This window comes from Mus pahari, chromosome 13, assembly GCF_900095145.1.
Source record: "Mus pahari chromosome 13, PAHARI_EIJ_v1.1, whole genome shotgun sequence".
Classification (NCBI taxonomy): domain Eukaryota; kingdom Metazoa; phylum Chordata; class Mammalia; order Rodentia; family Muridae; genus Mus; species Mus pahari.
In genome coordinates, this window is record NC_034602.1 from 28,227,502 (window position 1) to 28,251,851 (window position 24,350).

General features: G+C 41.1%; 1 protein-coding gene across 1 annotated transcript in view; it reads left to right on the forward strand.

The window, feature by feature from the left end:
* Htt (huntingtin) overlaps positions 1-24,350 on the forward strand; it is a 135,550-nt gene that overhangs the window by 36,385 nt on the left and 74,815 nt on the right. Inside the window, exons 7-20 of the mRNA XM_021211255.2 lie at positions 6,320-6,461; positions 7,070-7,248; positions 8,933-9,137; positions 10,409-10,456; positions 12,389-12,469; positions 13,755-14,095; positions 17,485-17,611; positions 18,061-18,179; positions 19,032-19,143; positions 19,331-19,468; positions 20,189-20,347; positions 20,440-20,537; positions 21,967-22,106; positions 24,127-24,190. Of these exons, the coding sequence (XP_021066914.1) occupies positions 6,320-6,461; positions 7,070-7,248; positions 8,933-9,137; positions 10,409-10,456; positions 12,389-12,469; positions 13,755-14,095; positions 17,485-17,611; positions 18,061-18,179; positions 19,032-19,143; positions 19,331-19,468; positions 20,189-20,347; positions 20,440-20,537; positions 21,967-22,106; positions 24,127-24,190 (1,953 nt within the window). The remainder of the gene's footprint in view (positions 1-6,319; positions 6,462-7,069; positions 7,249-8,932; positions 9,138-10,408; positions 10,457-12,388; positions 12,470-13,754; positions 14,096-17,484; positions 17,612-18,060; positions 18,180-19,031; positions 19,144-19,330; positions 19,469-20,188; positions 20,348-20,439; positions 20,538-21,966; positions 22,107-24,126; positions 24,191-24,350) is intronic.

Here is a 24,350-nt window from a genome sequence, read left to right on the forward strand (position 1 = left end):
TGTAGACCAGGCTGGCCTCAAACGCAGAAATCCCCCTGCCTCTGCCTCCCGAGTGCTGGGATTAAAGGCATGCGCCACCACGCCCGGCTGAGTAGCTAGTTCTCTTTACCCCTGAGCCCACTCTCCAGCTCTCCAGCTTCTACCTTTTCTCATTTGTTTATTTGTGTAAGTGCATGTGTGTGTGTGTGTGAGCCTGTGTGTGCATGGAGGCTAGAAGAAGGTGCTAGGTGTCCATCTTTATCACTTTCTGCCTGCTCCTTTTGAGGTTGAGTTTCCCTGAACCTGAGGCTTACTTTTTTTTTTTTAAATTGGACATTTTATTTGTTTACATTTCAACTGTTATCCCCTTTCCCAGTTTCCCTTCTTCAAACCCCCTATCTCATCATCCCCCCCGCCTCACTTCTATGAAGGTGCTTACCCACCCACCCACCCACCCACTCTGGCCTCACTGCCCTAGCATTCCTCTACACTGGGGTATCAAATCTTTACAAGACCAAAGGCCTCTCCTCCCATTGATGTCAGATAAGGCCCCCTTCAGCTCCTTTAGTCCTTCCCCTAACTGCCTGCTCCATTGGGGTCCCTGTGCTTAGTCTGATGGTTGGCTGCGAGCCTCTGCATCTGTATTGGTCAAGATCTGTCAGAACCTCTCAGGAGAGAGCTGTATCAGGCTTCTGTCAGCAAGCACTTCTTGGCATCAGCAATAGTGTCTCTGTGTTTCATGTCTGCATGTGGGATGAATCCCCAGGTGGGGCAGTCTCTCGATGGCCTTTCCTTCAGTCTCTGTTTCACTCTTTGTCCCTGTATTTCCTTAGACAGGAGCAATTCTTGGTTAATATTTTGGAGATGGGTGAGTGGCTCCATCCCTCAACCAGGGGGCCATGCCTAACCTCTGAATATGGTCTCAACAGGTTCTCTTTCCCCTTTGTGGGGTATTTCAGCTAATGACATCCCTGTGGGGTCCTGGACGGCTCTTGTTTTCCTGGCATCTGGGACTTTCTGGTTGTTACACCCCAGTTCCCCATCCCCCATTGCTACACACCTCTGTTCAATTTCCTTACCCTCTGTACATCTCCTCCATCTCCTCCCATACCTGTTTCTGCATCCCTTCCTCCTTCCTCCCAAGTCCCTCCCACCCTCTAATTCCCTTGATTATATTGTTCCCCCTTCTAAGAAGGACTGAAGCATGCACTCTTTGGTCTTCCTTCCTCTTGATCTTCATGTGGTATGTGAGTTATATCGTGGGTATACCATGATCTTTGCCTAATATCCATTTATCAGTGAGTACATACCATGTATGTTCATTTATGACTGAGTTATCTCACTCAGGATGATATTTTCTAGATCCATCCATTTGCCTTCGAATTTTGTGAAATAGCATAGATGTTCAGAATTTAGAGTTCATCTTGGTAGATTTTTCCTTTGATGAGTATGAAGTGTCCTCCTTATCTTTTTTGATAACTTTTGGTTTCAAGTCTATTTTATTGGATATTAGAATGGCTACTCCAGCTTATTTCTTGGGACTATTTGCTTGGCAAATTGTTTTCCAGCCTTTTACTCTGAGGTAGTATTTGCCTTTTGTCATTGAGGTGCGTTTCCTGTATGCAGTAAAATGCTGGGTCCTGTTTACGTAGCCAGTCTGTTAGTCTATGTTTTTATTGGGGAATTGAGTCCATTGATATTAAGAGATATTAAGGAAAAGTAATTGTTGTTTACTGTTATCTTTGTTGTTAGGGTTGGGATTATGTTCTTGAGGCTGTCTTTCAGGTTTGTTGAAGCATTACTTTCTTGCCTTTTCTAGGGTATAATTTCCCTCTTTGTGTTGGAGTTTTCCCTTTATGTTTGTGTGGCTATCTTCTTTTGGGTTTGTTGAAAGAAGATTAGTTTCTTGCTTTTTTAGGGTGTAGTTTCCTTCCTTGTATTGGAATTTTCCATGTATTATCCTTTGTAGGGCAGGATTTGTAGAGAGATATCTTGTAAATTTGGTTTTGTTATGGAATATCTTGGTTTCTCCATCTGTGGTAATTGAGAGTTTTGTTGGGTATAGTAGCCTGGGCTGGCATTTGTGTTCTCTTAGGGTCTGTATCACATCTGTCCAGGATCTTCTGGCTTTCATAGTCTCTGTTGAGAAGTCTGGTGTAATTCTGATAGGTCTGCCTTTATATGTTACTTGACCTTTTTCCCTTACGCTTTTAATATTCTTCATTTGTTTTGTGCATTTGATGTTTTGACTACTGTGTGATGGAAGGCATTTCTTTTTTGGTCTAATCTATTTGGAGTTCTATAGGCTTCTTATATGTTCATGGGCATCTCTTTCTTTAGGTGAGGGAAGTTTTCTTCTATAAAATTTTGTTGAAGATATTTACTGGCCCTTCAATTTGGGAATCTTCACTCTCTTCTATACCTGTTATTCTTAGGTTTGGTCTTCTCCTTGTGTCCTGGATTTCTGGGATGTTTTAGGTTAGGAGCTTTTTGCATTTTGCATTTTCGTTGACTGTTGTGTCAATGTTTTCTATGGTATCTTCAGCCCCTGAGATTCTCTCTTCTATCTCCTGTATTCTGTTGGTGATGCTTGCATCTATGACTCCTGATCGCTTTCCTAGGTTTTCTACTCCAGGGTTGTCTCCCTTTGTGATTTCTTTATTGTTTCTATTTCCATTTTTAGATCTTGGATGGTTTTGTTCAATTCCTTCATCTGTTTGGCTATGTTTTCCTGTAATTCTACTTGCATTGTCCTGTATTTCTTTAAGGACATCCTCTCATCATCATGAGAAGTGATTTTAAATCAGAGTTTTGCTTTTCTGGTGTGTTGGTATCCAGGGCTTGCTGTTGTGGGAAACTGGGTTCTGATGACACCAAGTAGTCTTGGATTCTATTGCTTATGTTCTTGCCCTTGCCTCTCGCCATCTGGTTATCTCTGGTGTTAGCTGGTCTTGCTGTCTCTGACTGTGGCTTGGCCCTCCTGTGTGTCAACACTCCTAGGAGACCAGTTCTGGGAGGAATTTGGGTATAGAGAGCTGTGGCCAGCTCAGGGGCGCAGATGGAAACCAGAAGGGTCCTGTCCCCGGCTGTTCCTTGGTTCCTGTGCCCTAATGGCTCTGGGCTGGTCCCTCTTGGGCCAGGAATTTGAACAGAAGTGTTGGTCTCACCTGTGCTCTCAGGTGTGTTACTTTTTTTTTTTTTTTTTTTTTCTAGTCTAGAAGCTATGAACCCAAGTGTTTCTCTTGTGTTTGTCCCCTTCAGAGCTAGGTTTATAAGTGTTTTTTTTTTTAATATTTATTTATTTTATTTATATGAGTACACTGTAACTGTCTTCAGACACACCAAAAGAGGACGTCTGTTCCTATTACAGATGGTTGCGAGCCACCATATGGTTGCTGGGATTTGAACTCAGGACCTCTGGAAGAGCAGTCAGTGCTCTTAACCTCTGAGCCATCTCTCCAGCCCTTATAAGTGTTTTTTAAACTTAACATGTTTTTTTTTATGAGCTACAGTAGTTTCCTGTTAATACTGATGTGATGCTTAAAAAGATGATTTCATAAAGTTTGGAATGAGGAAGGGAAGTGATTTGTCTAAGGAGTTTAGTGTAACTCATTTGTCCTGATTGTTGAGTGAGCTGCTGCTCCTGTCATTGTTATTCCTCCCTCCTTGGAGTGGTGGAAGCTCCTGAGGGTGCAGAAATGAGCACTGTAATACTGTCAAGAGTCTCTGTGATAACTGCTGTCAGAGCCCAGGGACAGGTACACACATACACACACACACACACACACACACACATACACACACATACACACACAGTGGTTGGTTCTGGATATTTCCATGATATAGACGCCATTTGAGTAAGGTAATACTTTCTTTCTTTTTTTTTTTTTTTTAAGATGTATTTATTTATTTTATGTATATGAGTACACTGTAGCTGTACAGATAGTTGTGAGCTTCATGTGGTTGTTGGGAATTGAATTTTAGGACCTCTGCTCGCTCTGGTTGTCCGTGCTTGCTCTGGTCAACCCTGCTCGCTCAGGCCCAAAGATGTGTTTATTATTATAAAAAAAAAAAAGCAGGCATCAGATCTCATTACGGGTGGTTGTGAGCCACCATGTGGTTGCTGGGATTTGAACTCAGGACCTTTGGAAAAGCAGTCAGTGCTCTTACCCACTGAGCCATCTTGCCAGTTTCCTCTTTTTCTTTTTCTTTTTCTTTTTTTTTTCCATAGTTACTAACTACTTCCTTCATGAACCTTTGACATTTAAGAGATCTAGTCATTCTTCTGCCCATGCATCATCACTGGGCTCTATAAACAAATAGTGCCACCCTGTCCTACTTATCTTGGTTCTGTGTCAGAGGCAAACAGATTAATGCTTACTTTCCTGGGTTTGGATTTTTAATTTTTACATTTGTTTTATAACTGTAGAAGAGGTGAATTTGGCTCTAACCCTTGTTTCTTTTTACAATAGCCCTGTATGTATTGAATATGTACTTTATTATGCCCAAATTAATAGTGATGGCTGATTGTATATTATTTTTAACACCTTTTTGTTTTCTAAACCTAATAATTATTGGTTGTTTCTGAAGTCTCAAACAGAAGTACCATTTCTTACTCATTAGCTTGCTCAATAGATGGCCTATCTCCTCTGGCAGTTATCGTCCCACATCCTGCTTAATATGGCCAGTGGTTCCTGAGTTTGTAAATTCTGTCATCCTGGGGACTCCTTATTGCTCTCCCCTTTCTGGCTGCTGTCTTCTGTCTAGGTTTGCTCCCCAAAGGGTTGCGCAGGAAACAGTTGGGATTTGACATTCCTAAAAATTCCTTTGGTATTCAGATCACTTTTTCCTCATGAGAATTCAATCTTTGTTTTGTAGTATAGAACTGGAGGATCCTGTCCACACCAAGAAGCAGGATCCCCGAGGAGTTAGATCTGTGATATAAAGAGGGACTCCTGTAAGGAGTCTGCAGTGGACAGAGTGTCTGGAGAGAAGGGGATTAAAGGGCTGGGGCTTCTGAGTCTTATGTAGTAGTGAAATCTCCACAGAGTGGAGTCAGAGTAGACACTCGCAAGCAGGCTGCCATAGTGCTGGGGGTGATATCCGGAAAGTCGGAAGACAGGAAGTAGGATGGAAATTGCCAGAGTCTCACCCTGCTATAGTCACTGGTTGTGTGTGTGGGGGTCTCACATAAAGTGTTTTTAGGTAAACCGGCTGACATGATGGAATGGGGAAGGGCTTGAAGGGAGGGTTGGGAGGGTCCACAGGAAGGAGTAACTCTGAGTTTCCCTTTTTACCATTCTTATGTGTGTGTTTATTTCTATTAGCACTTTTATTGGTCTGAATATCATTTCTGGTTGTATTTTGGGGTATGTTGTTTGTGTGTTTGCATGCTATATCATCATCAGCAAGTCATACAAGATACAGAGATATACAATCAGTTGTAGCCACCAATGAATGTATCACCAGTGGCCATGAAACTGACAATGGCACTTCTACTATGGAATGTGCTATGAAGTTAACAGTTATTTAAGCTAAGTGTGGAAATAGTGAGTGAATGAGATAAAGGAGGGACATAGGCAAATGAAACAAAGACAAGAGAGACAAGGTTAAGTAAATGAAAGGGGAAGGTGGAGGGGTCAAGGAGAGCATTAGGGGTCAAGGAGCATTAGGATTTATTCTGGAGATTACTAGGAGTAGCTTCTCTGATTTCTTAGAAGTTGGTACGTGGTGTACTGCCATGCCTGTAAAGTTGCAGGCTTCTGCTCACAGAGGCACCACCCTAGGGAGGATGTTTTAGTATAACAGCAGCACTTCTGCAGGAAATTCTTAGGCCAGATTATCACTGTATTTGTCTAGTGTTTTCTCCTTATTATTGTCAAGTTTCTTTAAAACTTTATTTTATATAGTGTTCTTACTACCTCTGTTCTTGTATACCATGTGTAGCTTATAGACATTGAGCCTGACCTCACAGTGAGCAAGTTCCTGATGAATGTGTGTGTGCATGTGCTTGCGTGTGCGTATGTATTTCTTATTCATGTGGGTTCTGGGGATGGAGCTTAGGCCATCAACCTTGGCTACAAATTCCTTTACCATTTGACCTATCACATGGCCTTCCTAATGCAATTAATAAGGAAGTAAAGATACTGCGAATAAATACTTGGTGACTATTGAAAATTTGGGTTTTTTTTTTTTTTTTTAATTTGGCATTTTTTGTTCCATCTATGAAAAAGGTGTCATCTTGTCACAGTTTGTCCTATAAGATTTGGAATTCTGTGAAATGCGTCATAAGCTCAATGGGAGTTTCAGTTTTCATCGTCTTGGTTTTGTTTGTTCTCAGGTTCTGTTGAAAGCTTTCATAGCAAATCTGAAGTCAAGCTCTCCCACTGTGCGGCGCACAGCAGCAGGCTCAGCCGTGAGCATCTGCCAACATTCTAGGAGGACACAGTACTTCTATAACTGGCTCCTGAATGTCCTCCTAGGTAAGAGAGAAAGGGCCCACTGGCCCAGTCTTAGCATCTGCTCAGTCTTTTAAATTACACTGACCCTTGCCATCGTGACTAGACCATTTGCAGCTGCTGACTGCTAAATGTGAATTGTGTAGGGGATGCTGCAAGCCCGTAAGTGATCTCGGAGACTTTTCAGCTGCAACTGTGTCGCTAGGACACCCAGCTAGTACATAACCTCATCCACCTTCCTGTCCTTCTATGTCAGAGGCCTGAAGCTATGCTTCAGCACACTGTGGGTACTCTAGAGAAACTGACATTCCCTACCCCTCTCTCCTGTCAAAATCAACGTGAACAAATCTTGCTGAAGTGAGCATATGGACATTTGATACAACTCTCTGAATTCCACATACAGTTCCACTCCCTATAAGGTTCTGTCAAGCTAAGGATATGTTTTATGCTGCAAGGCTGCTCGTGATCTGGGTGTGCACAGCCTGTGTTTCTCAGTCTTGCTTATGTCACCTTTCCCTTTTACTGCTAGGTTTACAGCAGGTCACTCCTGTAAGTCTCCCTTTTTCACCAGCGTGTACTGTGGGTCTCTGAACAGTGGACTGGCTGTTGAGCCTCTTTGGTTGCCTTTGCAGGTCTGCTGGTTCCCATGGAGGAAGAGCACTCCACTCTCCTGATCCTCGGTGTGTTGCTCACATTGAGGTGTCTAGTGCCCTTACTCCAGCAGCAGGTCAAGGACACAAGTCTAAAAGGCAGCTTTGGGGTGACACGAAAAGAAATGGAAGTCTCTCCTTCCACAGAGCAGCTTGTCCAGGTAAGGGTGAATAGTGATAAGTGTGGGACACGTGCTCCTTGGAAGCAGCATCTTTCCACAAGTGCTGGGACAGAAGGAAGTAGCTAGGTGATGGTGTGCTCCTCTTGCTGCTGAGGAGTCAGGAGATGTGTCCACAGACCAGGTATGAATTGTTTGCCTAAAGCAGGGAACACACATGTTTTCCACAAAGGGCCAGAGAGTTTGTGTGTTACGCTTTGCATGTCCAACTATCTTCACTAAACTCCCCCAGTGATGTGGTTTGAAAGCCACAAATAGCCCATATATGTGGCCATATTCCAGTGAGACTTCATCCACAGAAGCAGGTACAGAATGAACATACGGTTTTGTATGTCTGTGACCCCAGGACTTGGGAAGTCAAGAGAAAAGTACAAGTTCAGCAAATGCCTGGCCTATGTAGGAACCCCAAGCTATCCGTAGCTGTATAATGAGACTAGATCTCAAAAAAGCCAAAATAGGGAGTAGAAAGCACATACAAAGCCAGATGTGGCTGTGGTTAGCAGTTTGCCAGTCAGGATTTAGGGGTATGCATATGCATACAGGTTGCATGAGAAGAGCTAAAGCTAAGCCTTAAGGCAGCTTCTTGAGAAACTTTCACTCTTCCTTTTTTATTCTACACCAACCTTCAAAAAAGAAAATGTATATTATTTTTTTATTGTACATTGGTGTTTGGCCTGCACATATATCTCTTTGAGGGAGTTGGATCTACTGGAACTTGATTTACAGCTGTTGTAAACTGCCATGTGGGTGCGGGGTCCTTTGCAAAAGCAGCTCTTAACTGCTGAGTCATCTCTCTAGCCTGCATTTGTTTATTTTTTGCTTTTATCTTACCAACTAATGCTGGGGTTGGCATACTTTGCAAAGTAAAAATATAGAGAGCCTGTGAAGCATTGGTTTTATAAGAATGGTTGAAATTGTCCAGGATATATTTATATTGCAAAATTATGTGTTATCTGAAATCAAGATTTAAACTTGTGGGCTTTCTTCCCCCTGGTAAATTTAAAGAAAAAACTCATTCTTTCTATAGTATGGTATAGTATTAAAAACACCAAAAAATTTTGACTGACATCCTTAATATTTGTGGCTGTTTTCTCCCTGGCATTCAGAGCCATGTTTCTGATGGTTGGATGTCCCCACTTGCCTCCATAGCAGTGTCCATTGGGATTATTGTCTTTTCTGTTCATCAGTGTTGGGAAACAAAGATCCTGAGTTTGCTTACTGGTGTTCTAGAGGAAGTGCTCTATGTATTTCCAAGGAGTTAATATAAATGAAAAAAAAAAAAACATAGGAATTCAGAAAATAGTACAGACAATAATAACTCTGCCTGTGGAAGTAATAGGTCTTTACAGGGAAAAATTAAGGCACAATTTTGCTGACAAAGACAAGTGAAATCTGGGATGCTTGTGTATTTATTAATTTTGTTTTTGTTTTTAAGCATTTTAAGATTTATTTATTTTTTGTGTATGCTCTGTCTGCATGCACACCTCTGTGCAAGAAGAGGGAATCAGATCCCATTGTAGATTGTTGTGAGCCATTCATTATGTGGTTGCTGGAAATTGAGCTCAGAACCTCTGGAAGAACAGCCAGTGCTCTTAACCACTGAGCCTTCTCTCCAGCCCTGGGACGCATTTTAAACATGACGTAAGACCCGTGTTTCTGCTCCTAGGTTTATGAACTGACTTTGCTTCACACTCAGCACCAAGACCACAATGTGGTGACAGGTGCACTGGAGCTCCTGCAGCAGCTCTTCCGCACCCCTCCACCAGAGCTCCTGCAAGCACTGACCACACCAGGAGGTCTTGGGCAGCTCACTCTGGTTCAAGAAGAGGCCCAGGGCCGAGGCCGCAGCGGGAGCATTGTGGAGCTTTTAGGTGAGTTCTCAGCAAGGTCTTCTAACCATTGTTCATGGAGGCATGTTTCCTTCTCTTGCTTTATGGGTCTGTACTGCACTGAGCTATCCATGCCGAAATTCCTTGCTCAAGCTTACAATGTAGGCACCTTTCTGCTTTTGCAAATAAATCTACAGTTTAGAAAGCTAGATGACAGAATGAGGCCGCACCTTTAAAGCTTGGTCTCCTGACTTTCTGGCTTGTCACCTCTATTTTGGATGCAGTGAAATAGAAATATTAGGCCATTTCCAGGACTCTCATGTTTGATTGTCAGGGATGAATAGATTATTATGTCTTTTTGGGGAATTTAGTGTTCTTTTTCTCCTTGGATCCTGACTTTAGATAATCCTTTCTCTTCCCCATCCTCTAAGATACCTCCTTAACCCGGTCTCTGTTCTTCTTGATGCTCAAAGAGTTTGAGCCATAGACTAGGCATTGGCAGCCTGCCCTGTCTGACATGAGCTAGTCTTGGATGGTGGGACAGATAGGAATCTGGGCATGCCAGCCTTTAGTAGTGACCTGGCATTTAGCAGGCTTTGACAAATTCTGCTGACCCTGACTTATCGTGGCTTGCCACAGTATATACATTGAGGAGCCAGGTTTGGTTGGTTGGTTGGTTTTTTGTTTTTTTCGAGACAGGGTTTCTCTGTATAGCCCTGGCTGTCCTGGAACTCACTTTGTAGATCAAACTGGCCTCGAACTCAGAAATCTACCTGCCTCTGCCTCCCCAGTGCTGGGATTAAAGGCATGCACCACCACGCCCGGCTAGGAGCCAGGTTTATTGTAGCTACCAATTAGAGACAGTCTGCCTGGGAAGTACTATTGTGACCTTGTGCGCTTAAAAATATGCCTGGGCTATGAGCAGAAAATGTTTTCCTGCTGTCCTTGTTAAAGAGTTTTTATTTTTGTGGAAAGTATGTCATATACCCTAGTAACTATTTCCAATGAAAGCTTATGTCTGGCCTCTGCTTGTCCAAATAATGTAAGATCTTACAGTTTTAATTTGGCTTTTAACGAGCAATTTATATGAGCTTTTTTGACATTTTAGTCATATCTTTAAAACTGTATTTGAACATGAGTGTAATTTTCACCTTTATAGTGTGACATTGTGGTGTTTAAACATGTCCTATGGAAATATGTCCACATTCTCCGTTTTTAGGATTTGAGTCAAGCTTTTTGAGGATTTTTTAATTTCTTGCAGATTTTAGCAGCTTGTAATCTTACTTTCTTCTGTTACTTTTTGTGATTTACAGCTGGAGGGGGTTCCTCATGCAGCCCTGTCCTCTCAAGAAAGCAAAAAGGTGATAATCTGAGTCTTGTGTTGAGTTGAACTGCTGTTTCTGTGTTTGCATAATGCATTAGATTCTGCTAATATTTCCATTCAGGAGACTAAGTATATGGATACTGTTAGAATCTGACATTTTCTGCTGTTTAAAAATCGTTTGTATCACAGTTGTTTATCATAATGTCCAATGTTTGAGGTCAAAGGTCAGCAAACTTTCTATAAGGGACCAGAGAACAAATATTTCAAACGTGCAGGCTATAGACTCTTGCAGCTGTTTCCCTGGCTTGTGATTGCTGAAGAACAATGTGTCTGGCTGTTTTCCACTGAAATCTTAAAGATGTCGCTGGGCTCAGCATCACTTTAGAGAGTGCACCACTATACTTTAGAAAAGTAGCCTCTGTTTTGTTTTGTTTTTTTAAACATTTATTTATCTGTTTTATTTATATGAGTTCACTGTAGCTGTCTTCAGACACACCAGAAGAGGGCATGAGATTCCCATTACAGATGGTTGTGACCCACCATATGGTTGCTGGGAATTGAACTCAGGACCTCTGGAAGAGCAGCCACTGCTCTCTCCAACCTAACCTCCCTTGATGAATTTTATTATTAGGTATATTAAATAATTTATTTTGTTTGGTTCTTCATTTTGTTCATGCCTAGTTATCAGTTTTCAGCCATATTTAATTTCTTGCATATGTGTTTTCTGACCTATTTTTATTCCAGAGTTTCTGATATGACCTGATAGTTTTGTTTTTATTTATTTATTTATTTATTTATTTATTTATTTATTTATTTATTATATGTAAGTAACTGTAGCTGTCATCAGAAACTCCAGAAGAGGGCGCCAGATCTTGTTATGGATGGTTGTGAGCCACCATGTGGTTGCTGGGATTTGAACTCAGGACCTTCAGAAGAGCAGTCGGGTGCTCTTACCTGCTGAGCCATCTCACCAGCCCATGACCTGATAGTTTTATATACTTGGTCACTTTGCAGCAGCTGAAATTTTATTTTACATTATGAATTTCCATGGAAAAGAATTGCTGTCATCTTTATTTTTAAAATCTTTGATTTGGCATGGCTACAACAGAGTAGAAAACATTTGATTCACTAGTTCAGTCACAAAAATAATCCACATCAGGGTGCTAGAGACAGAGATGCCTATGCTTGGCCACCTCCATAGCTGATCTCAAACAGAACACAACTGCCACCCTTGGGCTTTTGGTTCTGGGTTCCATAAGAAAGCCAACAGAGCAAGCCAGTAAGCATCCTCCTCCAAAGTCTCTGCTTCAGTTCCCGCCTCCAGGTCCCTTCCCCAATTCCCCTCCGTGTTTTTCCCAGGTTACTTTTGGTGATGGAGTTTTATCACAGCTATAGAAGCCCTAACCAAGACAAGTGTAATCCACCAGATATAAGAGAGATAAAAACAGAGTTGTGGAGCACCTGGGCCTCAGCACAGGCCAGAGGGGGCCAGGAGTCTCTTCTCTATTGGCAGCCCTCCCTCCTTTTTCCGAATTCATGAAATCTGCCCTGGGGGAACTTTTTCCAGAACATAATCAGCCACTGACTTGGAGGGTAGAAACTGCTTCATTAAGATTCAAATTCACTGTTCTTGAGTTTTATTTGATTTTTTAAACCACATATTTGGTTAATAAAAGGCTCTGTTTGTACTTACATCTAGTTGCTGTGTTGATTTTGCATAGATTTGTGTTCTCTTTGCTTATGCCTTTAATGTTATATCATGTAATTTCATGGAAAGTATCACAGCTCTTATTACTTGAAGAACAGCTGACCTCACACTCATAGAGACTGGCATGCTTTCTGTCTCCTGAGTGCTGGGAGTAAAAGTGTGCACCATCATGCCTGACTATTTATTCAAGCTAAACAAACAAACAAACAAAACATTATTTTTAGCAAAATTAAAAAGGAATGTTGCTGTATTATTTACTAGGCAAAGTGCTCTTAGGAGAGGAAGAAGCCTTGGAAGATGACTCGGAGTCCAGGTCAGATGTGAGCAGCTCAGCCTTTGCAGGTACTCGGCGGTGGCCCTGAGCTGCCAGTGTCAGCCTCTAGTTATTATCAGCCATCTCGTGCCCCTTTCAGCACCTCAACCTGCACACAGCATTGCAGGCAGCTTTTAATTCAGCTGCTTTTGTGTTCACTCTAAATGTATTTGGCTATGTGCTTTCCTTGTTTTAGGTTATTCAAAAATTGATTTATTATCCTTGAGCATATTCTTTTGGAAGTGGATGATAGATGGAGTTGTCTCCTGAATTAAGTAGTCTAATCAGGGCAGTGGGTTGAAGAACTGTCTGGGTAATTTAACTTGAAAGGATATATTTTTACTCGCAAGTGGTTACATAAGATTCTTTGTGTTCTCTATAAAACACAGGTATTATTTTAAGACACGGATAAATAGATAAAATGCCAACAGCTTTAGTTATGTTTGCTGTTAGGTAAGTAAAAATAAGACAAAGATCCTTGGGAAGGAAAATCTGAATAATATCAATGGAAACCCTGCTTACAAGAGGAATGGGAAATCTTACAATGGGAAACCCTACTTACAAGATAAACAAGTCCACAGGACAGAAATTTTGGGCTGCCTAGACTAGTGTAAAACTCACGTGCCTGTGACCCAGTTGCCTTCATCACAAGCCACTGCTCACTCCTTGTTCATGGTTTTGAAGTGATTTTGTTTTTATATTTAATGTTTTGTTTTATAAAACAAACCATCCTGTCAGCATTCTGAAAGCTCACTTTTATTGGCACAATCTCACTGTTCCCAGCCGTTAGTGCCTTTCATTCCCTGCAAAACATTTAAGGTTGAATAAATGTTACATACTGGATTTTGCTATTATAGAATGGCACTGAAGTGATTTTGATCTCATATAGTGTTTGTACTAGGAAAAGATGGAGTGTGTTATCCTAGAGGAGGCTAGGGTTGGAGCGGAGATGAAGGGGACTTGGAACAAAGCAAGCCCACCCTACAGGGTGCTGCGCTCACCAGTGTTCTGTTGTTGCCTGTGTAGAGTTCCTGGGAGTCTGCCTGTCCCTGCCCCAGCTGCTTCTCAGTTACACACATTCTATGTGTGGCTTTAGAGATGCAGTAAGAGCTTCAGCTTGAAAATATTGACAGCCATGAAGAATTTGCTTGTTCAGCCAGCTGAACTGTGCTCCTTGACTTTTTTCTTCACTGTGCTCCAGGCTGTTTCATAGTTAAACATTCAATACAGTGAACTTTTTGTCATTTTGCAGTTGGATTCCTTAGCTACAGTTTCCTCTGGCCATTTGACAACTGAGTTTCTCTGTGTCTCTAGCCTCTGTGAAGAGTGAGATTGGTGGAGAGCTCGCTGCTTCTTCAGGTGTTTCCACTCCTGGTTCTGTTGGTCACGACATCATCACTGAGCAGCCTCGATCTCAACACACACTTCAAGCAGACTCTGTGGATTTGTCCGGCTGTGACCTGACCAGTGCTGCTACTGATGGGGATGAGGAAGACATCTTGAGCCACAGCTCCAGTCAGTTCAGTGCTGTCCCATCTGACCCTGCCATGGACCTGAATGATGGGACCCAGGCCTCCTCACCCATCAGTGACAGTTCTCAGACCACCACTGAAGGACCTGATTCAGCTGTGACTCCTTCTGACAGTTCTGAAATTGTGAGTGGGCAGAGGGTGCCCTGGTTCTTTTGTCTTCTGAGTTTATTCTTGGATGCCCACACTTGGACCCTCCTGCTCATTTTTCTGTATTACTACACATAATAGTAAGAGGCCCCCAGCTCAGATGGTTAACAGAGAGCTTGGCCTTGTCAGATGTCTTCACTGTAGAAATTGCCTAGTATTGTTTGTATTGAGCCATGGAGATTAAAGTGAGGTTACTTATATGTACCTTGTACATATGACATATTTTTAATACCTGATTAGGCCTGTTTAAATAACTACTTTCAATTTTTCAAAGAGCTTGTTATTGAAAGTATCAGTAGTCTAAATGTGGGTGATATTAGTACTCTGTATTATTTTTAGCACTTTTTGACCTCTCAATGTACTTATACCACATTCCATTTTAAAGTAGTGTGCACATATTTCTGTCCCTGTGATGTCTGAGTTCATAGACAGGAATCACCTCAAAGATAATCAGAAAGTTTGGTGCAAGTGTATGCTGAATGGTGGGGTATTTTTTGTTTGTTTTGTTTTTGTAAACTTGCTTGTCACTTTGGTTTTTGTTTTATATTTCTGAAACAGGGTCCTAACCCAGGCTGACCTTAAATTTGAGATCTGTCTGCTTAAGCTTTGGACTGTTGTGAATGTGGGCATGAACCACACTTGGCCTCCATTCTAAATAGTCATTTTCTTCTCCTCTTCCTCTTTCTCTTCTTAGTGTAGTAAAAGAACAACAAAATTATCTCATAGATCATACTTACAGTTAAGTGGTATATTTATCACCACCATACACCTCTATTAAGTCTTAATCTTCTGAAACCTGGCCTTCTGTAAAGGCTTGTGCCCTCCTCTGGAAACCAATAGTCTGTTTTTTATAGTACAAGTTTAATGACTGTAGGTCCTTCATGCAGTATGTTTATCATGAAGTATTTATCCTTCTATGACTGGCTTACTTAACATAATGCCTCCATGTAGCATGTGTGAGAATTTTCATTTTTTTTAAGGGATGATTAATATTCCGTTGCATGATTAGAGCTACATTTTGATTAGTCTCTCATCTATTAGTAAACATGTGGGTTACTCTTACATCTTAACAATTATGGATAATGTCACAATTATGAATAATAGGCCTACTAAATATCTCTAAGACTCTGTTTTCAATTCTTTTGGCTATACACCTAAAAGTAGAATAGTTTTTACATCCAGCTTTAAGTGTATGTAATTAAATGCTTAGCTACTATAGAATATGCATATATATTGTATATATGTACTATAGAATATATAGATTACATAATATATAAACTATATATATTCTGTATAGAGCCTATACATAGGTCTTTTTGAGACAGGGTTTCTTTGTATAATAGCCTTGGGTGTCCCCTACCTGCTTTGTAGACCAGGCTGGTTGAACTCAAGGAGATCCACCTGCATCTCCCTCCCAAGTACTGGGATTAAAGGTGTGAGCTACCACACCCAGCCTAGAATATATTTTATTAAGAATATAGTAGGATATTTTGGCTTGCTTCTAAATTTTATATTGTACCCAGAATTTCTGAAATATAAATGAGATTCTGGAATGGATGCAGAACACTGAATTCAAGTTAGAAATGAATATGTATTGTGTCCACAGGAGCTGGAGAGATGGCTCCAGTAAGTTGCTTCCGCACAAGCATGAATTTGGATCCACAATACTATGTCAAAAGCTGGTCTTTGTGACCACACACTTTTGTAATCCCAGCTCTGGGAAGGTAGAGAAACAGGGGTTTGCTGGCTAGCTAGTCTATTCCAAATGGGTGAGCTCCAGGTTCACTGAGAGACATTGACTCAAAAATACCATAAAGAACAACTGAGGAAAACACCTGATATTGACCTCTCGCCTCCACACCCATGCTTATAAATATGCATATACCCACCGTTCGCTTGTGTTACCACTCCACCCCCCCACCCCCCCACCCCACCCCCACGCACACAGTCTTAGTTCAGATTTTATTGTTGTGAAGAGACACCATGACAAAGGCAACTCTTAAGAAGGAAACATAATTGGGGCAGGCTTACAGTTTCAGAGGTTCAGTCCATTATCATCATGGCGGGAAGCAAGGCAACATGCAGAGCAAGTTGTGTCTCTGAGTTCTGGGCTACCCTGATCTACAGCTGAGTTCCAGGACACCCATTGGTACACAGATAAACCCTGTCTCAAACCAAACCAAACCAAACCAACAAAAGAGGTTGTTAGGTCACATACATGTTAAAACTGTCCTAAAAGGTCTTGGCTATAGGCTGCAGTTCTATCCTTGAGTTCTCACTGGTTTTACCTTGCTGTTCTTTCCAGCAACTTTTTATCACAGAATCTGAGCATATGAAGTATTTATAAATTTCGTGCAGATAACCAATTGTTAGATTCTTATCTGGAAGCCTTGTCTTTGTTTCTAACTTATTGTACAGTTTGTTCAGGAAGACAAGGTTTTAAAAATATTAACTCATTGAGAATTGCATGCTTGTATTTTGAGGTTTACCTCTCATCTTTCTGCCTAACTACTCCCAGATCTACTTTCCACCTCTCTTTCCAACCTTATTACTTTTTTTAAGACTTTTGTAATATCAAAAATATTTACAGACAGAAATTTCTTTAGGTTTTCTAGAGCTATATAAGCTTGGTATGACCTTTTCCTGGGGGAGACAAACAGGTGTCTGATTATCACAGATAGGACACCAGTGACAGACCAAAGTAATGGTTCCACCTAAGTCTAGTTTGACAAGCCAGTTAGTTTATTTGACACTACTTAAAAGGAACACAAGCTGGGCTGGTGAGATGGCTCAGTGGTTAAGAGCACCGACTGCTCTTCCAAAGGTCCTGAGTTCAAATCCCAGCAACCATATGGTGGCTCACAACCATCCATAATGAAAACTGGTGCCCTCTTCTGGAGTGTCTGAAGACAGCTACAGTGTACTTAACATATAAATAAATCTTTAAAAAAAAAAAAAAAAAAAAAAAAAAAGGAACACAAGCTACTCACCAGGGCATGCACAACTTATAAGCATCTATACCATTGAAGAGTATGTTTATCCCAGCGATCATTAACCACTTATATATCCTTAGGAAGGAGCAGGGTTTCACAAGCCTGTCCCCAGAATGTTACTTCCTATCTTGTGCAGGCCCTGCCCAGGCAACATTCCATAGCAAAGCTTTTCTTAGCATAGTAGTGAAGAGCTCTTGCTTGTTGCTTTTACACATGCATTTACCTGTGACCATTGAATAGGTAATTGATCTTTGCATTCTATATGTGTCACTGATGCAACATGGTCTTTGCATTATCTGTGCTCAGCTCTGTTGGTGGCTTTTCCTTTGTATTGAAGGGCTTTCCCCTGACAGTCCCCCTTTATCTGTACAGGTGTTAGATGGTGCCGATAGCCAGTACTTAGGCATGCAGATAGGACAGCCACAGGAGGAAGATGAGGAGGAAGCTGCAGGTGTTCTTTCTGGTGAAGTCTCAGATGTTTTCAGAAACTCTTCTCTGGGTAAGCTCTTATATGATGGAAATGTTTTCAGCCTTAGACATCTTTATCTTTTTGTTTGTTTGTTTTTGTTTCTCCAGATGGAGTTTCTCTTTGCAGCATTAGCTGTCCTGAAACTTACTCGATAGAACAAGCTGGCCTCAAACTTGGAAGATCCTTATGCCTCTGCCATCCAAATGCTGGGATTAAAGGCATGAACTACCACTAGCCAGCAAGACTTTTTTTAAATCTTTATTTCAAAAAGAAACCTTTTGGTATCATTATTTTTTAAATTGAAAATGGCATTAATTTTCATTTCAATTCAGGTTGAATTGAATTTCAATTCAAAATGAAAATGGCAATTTAGGTATAGACAGACTTTGATTTAAATTGTTACTTGTATATTATCTCTGTGTAAATATATACATATTTTGATTGGACTTGTCACTTAATTATGATTTCTATTTTTAAAGCCCTTCAACAGGCACACTTGTTGGAAAGAATGGGCCATAGCAGGCAGCCTTCCGACAGCAGTATAGATAAGTTTGTATCAAGAGATGAGGTTGCTGAAGCCAGTGACCCAGAAAGCAAGGTGAGCTTCATAGGAAGGAACAGCTTGTGTGAGAGGGGTTGGAATTGCCCTGGCTTTTGTCAATTCCATTTGTTCCTAGCCCAGGTCTGGCTTATTTCTTTCCTCTAAAAACACTGGACACTCCCCGGCCTTTGCCCTTTTTTGCCTCTCCAGGGATACCCAAACTCTTAACAGTTGCATTAGTTCTGCCTCCAGGGACTCCTCCCTACACAGATGCACCTTGTGCTGAGCTCCACCCTGCATGATTTCCTGTATTATTCATTTGAGGCTTGTGCAGAGGTTTGCAGCAGTTCTTAGTTTTGCTCACTCAACTGATTAAAACCTCTCTTCCTCTGTTTGTTTTATAAACATATTACATGTAAATTTACAGTTAAATTCCCTAATGTCAGGAATACATTTTGTCATTTAATTGTATCATCAAAATGACTTCCTTTGAGAGCGCTCTAGGTTCTTTTGTATCCTTCTGACCTCTGAGTTTCTCTGGCTTATTCCTTTGCCTAGTATCTTTTTCTTTGTGTGTGTTTTGGGTTTTTTTTTTTTTTTCCAGACAGGGTCTCACTATATAGACCTGGCTGGTCTAGAACTCATAGTTTTCAGTAGACACTTGTGACTTGTCAATGTGAACAGCCTTTCCTGAATGCTATGTTTTAGCACCTTCCTGTCTAGTGAACCTTCTCCATACTAAGCTTCTCTTGCTGCGCCCTATGGCCCTGTGTTTCAGGGTTCCAGTTGTGTTCTGTTTGAGATCAGCTATGGAGGTGGCCAAGCATAGGCATCTCTGTCTCTAGCACCCTGATGTGGATTATTTTTGTGACTGAACTAGTGAATCAAATGTTTACTTCTCTGTTGTAGCCTTGCCGAATCAAAGGTGACATAGGAGAGCCTAATGATGATGATTCTGCTCCTCTGGTGCATTGTGTCCGTCTTTTATCTGCTTCCTTTTTGTTAACTGGTGAAAAGAAAGGTAAGCACAGCAGAGTAGGTACAGAGTGGAGGGGACACTTAGAGGTTCAGAAGTCAGTTTGTTGGTCTGTTGGTATCTGGTTATTGGGGTCGTCTACTTTCCGTTTCTGCTGACAGAGGGAGGGAATGAGAGGGGTGAGTTTTGTTCCTTGGAAAAGGCTAAAGGGGCCTGGGTGGTTCCTTTGCAGCACTGGTTCCAGACAGAGATGTGAGAGTCAGTGTGAAGGCCCTGGCCCTCAGCTGTATTGGTGCAGCTGTGGCCCTTCATCCAGAGTCGTTCTTCAGCAGACTGTACAAAGTACCTCTTAATGCCACGGAAAGTACTGGTATGTTGACAGTTCACTTTTTTCCCCAGTTAATTTGTACTTAAGTGATCTCACAGTCTTGCCTTCTTTTGTCTTAGATTAGTGAGTGTTTCTAGGTAGCTTATATGTTTCAGCTGTCTTAGAATTCTCCAGGTGTGCATATGGTCATGTTCTTAGTCTCATGACTTCCCTTATGTGTAGTTACATACAAATGACCACATAAAGTAGAAATCTGGAAATGTGAAAGTTATTTATACACATACTTACTTCTTCTTAAATCATAAACTGCGTTGTTAAATTGCCCTGGGCCACATCCTTATACAGGCTAAGCCTGGTCAAAACAGCCCCACACCGGGCCTGCTCTTGGACATAGTTGTTCTGGAGTAGAAAGTATCTGCCACCTTCTTTCTTTCTTTGAGTGACAAGGCAAATCTGTGTTATTGAGTTTAGAGTTAACAAATATATACTAGATTTATTGTTTCTGATCTGTATTTTCAAAGGAAATCTTGGAAGTTTGATTTTAATCTGACAACCTGGAATCACAACTTAGAAATCCTGACATATTGAGATAATTTCAATGCGAGAACTCTAGAAACTAAATCCCAAACATCTTTTACTACTTAGGAAATTATAGTCAGGTCCTTTGCAAATGTTCGCTTTGCTTCTTTTCCTGAGAAGGAAGCTTCATTTGTAGTATAAACTTGATGATGGAAGATACAGCTGGGCCATTTATGTCCGCAGAGGAGCAGTATGTCTCTGACATCTTGAACTACATCGATCATGGAGACCCACAGGTCCGAGGAGCCACTGCCATTCTCTGTGGGACCCTTGTCTACTCCATCCTCAGTAGGTCCCGTCTCCGTGTTGGTGACTGGCTGGGTAACATCAGAACCATGACAGGTAACAGGACAGTTTGCCCTGGTGTCTTTTCTGGATACTATACCCATGTTCCTGTTTCTTTAGAGATATTTCTTGCTCATTTTTCTGGTTAGGAAATACATTTTCTCTGGTGGACTGCATTCCTTTACTGCAGAAAACTTTGAAGGATGAATCTTCTGTTACTTGCAAGTTGGCTTGTACAGCTGTGAGGGTGAGTACAATGTTTTACATAAACTGTTCCTTGCCTTAGTGAGAGTACCATTGATACAGTTAAATTTGGAGCTTAATAGGTCACATTTCCATAAGTTGTAAACAGTTCTTTTCCAAGATTTACCACTCAGCCTTTGAAAAACATTGCCATCGTATAAAAATTTATTAAAACTTTTAATTCTTGGACTCCTTATTTGAAACATTCTTTCCTCTAAAGATAGTGTTCAGAAATATACCTTTGCTATTTTGAAATATAAAGTTTGTTGAATAATTACAAATACTGTTCTAAAATACTAGAATGTTGAGCTGCAATGAAATTATGGGTGTTATTTAACTGGGCTTTTATTAAAAGAGCCTTGGTTCCTCAAGTGACAGTAAGGTGAAACATTTCCCATTAGCTGGATCGTAAGTCACAATTGGCCGTTCAATAGCAGAAAATTTAACTAGAGAAAATCAAAACAAAAACAGTGATTAAGTCTCAGGAAGGGAGTATTATCCTTTCTAAAAATTTAATGGCCTCAAAGTAGTATTTTTCTAGATCTAATTTTTTTTTAAGATTTAATTTTTTTTTTAGTGTGTGTGTCTGTGTGTGTGTGTGCGTGTCTGTGTGTCTGTGTGTCTGTGTCTGTCAGAGTGTGAGTTTCTGTCTGTGAGGGCAATAGCAACAGATGCCAGAAGAGGTCACTGGATCCCCTGAAACTGAATTCTAGGTGGCTATGAGCCACCTGATGTGGATGCTGGGAACCAAACTCAGGTCCTTCAAAAGAGCAGTAAGTAGGCACTACTCACCAGTGAGCCATCTTTCCAGCCCCCAGCACCATTGATTTTTGTTTTTTGGGTTTTGTTTTGTTTTGTTTTGTTTTGTTTTAAAGTTAAGTTTTAGTTAGTTGTGTCTTTTGAGCAAAGGAGGCATGCTAATAGCACAGGTGCTATGCTGATAGATATAAGTGTGTTGTCCTTGTATAGGATAACTACAGGATAATTAATGCCTTTAAGCTCTGAGGCTGAAGGTACTATAGCAATATAAGATTCACATTGGCTCTTTCCTTGTCCATCAAAAAAGTTGAGTCACATCTAAGATACTCTTTGATATGGGTCTCTTCTCCTTATGCTGGGCCTGAGACTTCTTTTCACATGTGGCAGGACTATGTTGTCATCTTCCCCTAAACCAATGGTTAGTGTTTCTGAGATTGAGGCTCAAGAGTCAAAGGAAGTAATCAGAGGCAGAAAAAAAACAAAATGTAATGGGCACATTTAATTTTAAACTCAAGCATCATAAGATAAAGATGTATCTTGAATATTTCTTGGAACCTGTATTGCTTCTTGTTGCTGCTTAAAGATAGACTAGCACAAACAGGTACATGCATAAGAGTGCTGTTCAAAGATGCCGTGTCTGACCTGATGCCTTCTACTGTGGGCTGGGCTTTCAGCACTGTGTCCTGAGTCTTTGCAGCAGCAGCTATAGTGACTTGGGATTGCAGCTACTTATCGATATGCTGCCTCTGAAGAACAGCTCCTACTGGCTGGTGAGGACTGAACTGCTGGAAACTCTGGCAGAGATCGACTTCAGGTAAGGGAGCCAAGTTACAATTCAGAAGTTCAAATTAAAAATTGAAAGTCCTGAGGTCTCTGGAGTTGGCATGGCTGTTATGTGTACTGCCTGTTCAGCTCATCTGCATTTTAGTTAGAGAACATGTGATAGTCACAGTACTTTTTATTAAACTCCCAACTTGGAGATTTTGATATTTAAATGAGATAAGTTTTTCTGGATGTCCTGTTTTTCTAGATGGTAGGAGTAAAAAAAAAAAAAATCAGTTATTTTTAATTTTGTCTAAATCTATCTGTCTGTATTGAGCATATGGGTTTGTGCACATGAATGCAAGTGCCTGAGAAAGCCAGAGGCATCATAGCCCCTGGGGCAGAGTCAGATGGTTTAAGTCTCCAGGTCCCTGGAAGACCTGAAAGTGTTTTTAAATGCTGAGCTAGCTTTCTAGCCCCACTGAGTTGTTTGTTTGTTTTGTTTGTTTGTTTGTTTGTTTTGAGAACCCTTGTTTCAAACTTTTTAAATAGGCTATCAACTCTGCTTGTTTTTTTGTTTTTGTTTTTAATGTACCTTTATTCTGATTTAAGGGAGATAGCTGAATAGTATTTTGTTACAGTTTAAAAAAAATAACTTGAGGACTGGGGAGATGGGTGATGGCCACACAAGCAGAGCTTGAGTTTATTAGCAGCACCTACACGTGGAAGCAGATGCGGTAGTAACCGTAGTGCTGGAGAAGTGGAGGCAGCTGGCTCCGTGGTCCTTGCTGGTCAGCCACTTTGCCTAGCATAGTAGGGAGAGTCCCTGTCTCAAAGAAAAAGGTGGCTTTTTGCCAGGGTGGTTGGTGCTAAAAGTGAGGTAGAGAACTCTTGCCCCTACCAAAACTGAAGCCAAAGTGAAGACAGGGCAAGTCTAGAAGGCAGTGTGGAAGGTGTCCTAACATCACCCACCTTCCCCTTGGGCAGTGCACATTCCCTCACCAGACCACTGCTAGGAGAAGTGAAGCTTGACAGCGTCACCATAATCTGGTCTAGCCCCTACCCAGTCAGTCATGAAGAAGTTAGAAGACAAATATGTTCATTGTGGTTGCTAAGACCAACAAGCACAGGATCAAGCAAGCTATAAACAGCTCTGGGACACTGATGTGGCCTGATGGAGAGAAGACAGCATGTTTGACTACTTCCTGATTATGATGCTTTGGATGCTGCAAGTAAAATTGAGATGATCTAAACTAAGTCCAGCTGGATAATTCTAAATATACTTTTTTTTAAACCATTAAATGCCCCCCACCCAAAAACCAAAAAAAAAAAAAAAAAAAAAAAAAATTCCAAAAGTTAACATATTGTATCTTTCATTTACTTAGAATAAGTTTTAGTTAGCAGTTTCTTTTAATAGTCCCTTTTAGAAGGGAAATGTTCCTTGTTTATTCACATTTTTTTTGTGTGTGGTTATTGTTCTTTGCTTGTTTGCTTGGTTTTTGTTTTTGTTTTTTCCTCTATGTTTGTGTGTGTATCATATGCATGTAGTGCCCATGGAATCCAGAAAAGGAAGTTGCAAGCCTTGGAACTGGAGTTATAGACAGTTGTAAGCTGTCTGTAGCCGCTGGGAATCGAACCCTGCTCCTCTGGAAGAGCAGCCTGTGCTCTTAACCATGGAGCCTTCTCTCCAGCCCGTTTGATTGATGTTAAAGCCACTGTAGACCTTGTGGATTGTTGTGTCTCATCTTCAGACGATCTCAGAACGAAGGATTATTCTGTGTTGCAGTTAGGACTGTGGAATGGGGCACCCAGCTGGTCACTTGGGTAGGAGTTTCAGTGTGCTGTCCTCTCTGTGTTTAAGCTCATTCATGGAACACTTACTCTTGAAGTAGTAGGTTTGTATTTTGATGAAAAACGGTTTATCCAGTGCTTACTTGTTTAGTCAAGAATTTGTAGAAGACATTTGAGCTGCCACTGAGAGACTGGTTTCATGTTGAGCTGTCTGAGGGCTACAGGCCAGCACTGTTTCTGCTAAGTGAATGACACTTATGTTGAATGTGCTCTTTTGTTAGGCTGGTGAGTTTTTTGGAGGCAAAAGCAGAAAGTTTACACCGAGGGGCTCATCATTATACAGGGGTAAGCAGTTCATTTTGTGAGACTGTGGGCCCCTATCTTCTGGAAACTTTCTGAGCAGGGTCTCCCTGGTGGTATGAATCCTGCTGAATGCCTGTGTTGTGCTATATCTTCAACACTTTATGTCATGAAACTTGTCAGTATGTGGCATGGATTTGAAATA